General features: G+C 42.1%; 1 protein-coding gene across 1 annotated transcript; it reads left to right on the plus strand.

Moving 5' to 3' along the window:
* The first annotated feature begins 487 nt into the window (after positions 1-487).
* LOC119086716 (nucleolar protein 58-like) lies at positions 488-1188 on the plus strand. The gene is made up of 2 exons (XM_037199459.1): positions 488-697; positions 868-1188. Exons 1-2 carry the CDS (start codon positions 536-538, stop codon positions 1099-1101), a joined length of 396 nt encoding a protein of 131 aa, XP_037055354.1. The 5' UTR covers positions 488-535; the 3' UTR covers positions 1102-1188.
* The last annotated feature ends 373 nt before the right edge of the window (positions 1189-1561 follow it).

The raw sequence follows: 1561 nt of genomic DNA on the forward strand, positions 1-1561 counted from the left end.
CCTAGCAATGGGATCAGGACTTGTCCCTGGTGCTTAAGCAGGCTTTTGGAAACCCATTCCTTATGCTGGGTTGCCTCGCCCAACCTTGATGAAGGGAAAGGAGCTTGGTTTATGCTTTGTTGACTCTCATGGGCGGTCTGCCACTTTCAGAATGGAGACGGAGGAGGAGTGGATGAAGAGGGATAGAAATGAGGTAGGGAGGGAAGAGAAGAAGAGGAGGGAGGAGAAACTGAAAACATTTTAATAAAAAAGATCACTCTGAAATTATTTTAAGGGGGATTATAGTTATATAAGATCCCTTTATCTAGCCAGATCATTTCAACTCTTCCTCATTGAAACTGCTCCCCTCCCCATTTCATGGAATTGGTAGGAGAGGTAGCATTGTGACACCTAAGTCACCGTAGACATACCATTGGCTGGAGGAGTTTTTTTGCCAACCAATCAAAACTGAAGGGTGTGGCTTCTCATTGTCCTGAGTGGATATATATGAGACCTCAGCCCTACTGAAATTAACTGTAGCCAATACAACTCTAAGATGTCAGATGTTCGTGAGGATCAAGAGGATTCTAGTACAGACACACTCTCTGAACTTGACTCTGATGATGAGTCAACCTCTAGCTCGAATACGGAAGAAGAAAGTCCTCCAAGCCTGAAGGAAAGGCTTTGCAGTCCAGTAACGACTACCTTAATTAGAAAGGTCAGATAATCTCTCTTAAGTTTCTTCTCTTTCCCTCACCAATTCCTCACCTATTACTCCTTCCCTGTCATCTGCTACAGAATTCTTCTTCAGTCCATAACCATAATCATGGATATAGACTTTATGCTTTTCTTGAAACTGTGTTTTAACCTGTGCTGTTCTCTTATCAGCTCCCCCAAATAATGAAGAAAGTACAATCTGTGACTGATGAGAATTCAGAAGACAAGAAAGGAAGAAAATGTACCATCTTGATCTTTTACCACCAACGGAAGGAAAAAAAGAAACAAAAGCAAGAAAAGGAAAAAGAAGAGGTCCCAGAGGAATCTCAACTTTCAAATAATACTGTAGCTCAACCTGAGCCATGCCAGTACCCCAAATCCTCTCCATGTCATCCACCAAAATGAGCACGGAAGAAATTCTTTCGGTAGAGACCAAATATTACACCCATACATAAGAATGTGTGGACACTGTTGACTAAAATGCAATAAAATACCCTGTGAAAACTGGTTTTGTTTCAGTGTGTGGTGTGTTTGATTGGTGGGAAGGAAGAAAAGGAAAGAGGAAACTATTTGAGGCAGGAGAAACATGGAATCACTCTTGGTTGTGGGGTGGGCATACTGGGTGGTGGTAAATAACAGGAGGGAGGCTGGTTGCTGAAGAGGAAGAGCATCAATGATTTCTTCCACAAGGATGTTTGAAAAGGATGTTTGGTGCTTCAGTGGGGTTGGGCGGCAAGTGTAGATGGGGAGAGGCATGATGTTTGTAGAAAAGGGACATGCAGGAATTGCTTGTATTTTTCATTTAATTGCTACCTTGACCTATTTCCTATTAATATACCTCAACACCAGAGATGTTTTGTAAGGA

Source organism: Peromyscus leucopus, chromosome X, assembly GCF_004664715.2.
Source record: "Peromyscus leucopus breed LL Stock chromosome X, UCI_PerLeu_2.1, whole genome shotgun sequence".
NCBI classification, from domain to species: Eukaryota; Metazoa; Chordata; class Mammalia; order Rodentia; family Cricetidae; genus Peromyscus; species Peromyscus leucopus.

Coding starts and splice junctions, on each gene's coding strand:
- LOC119086716 (XM_037199459.1), top strand. CDS start 536: ATGTCAGATGTTCGTGAGGATCAAGAGGATTCTAGTACAGACACACTC. Junction 698..867: donor CGACTACCTTAATTAGAAAG/GTCAGATAATCT, acceptor TTCTCTTATCAG/CTCCCCCAAATAATGAAGAA.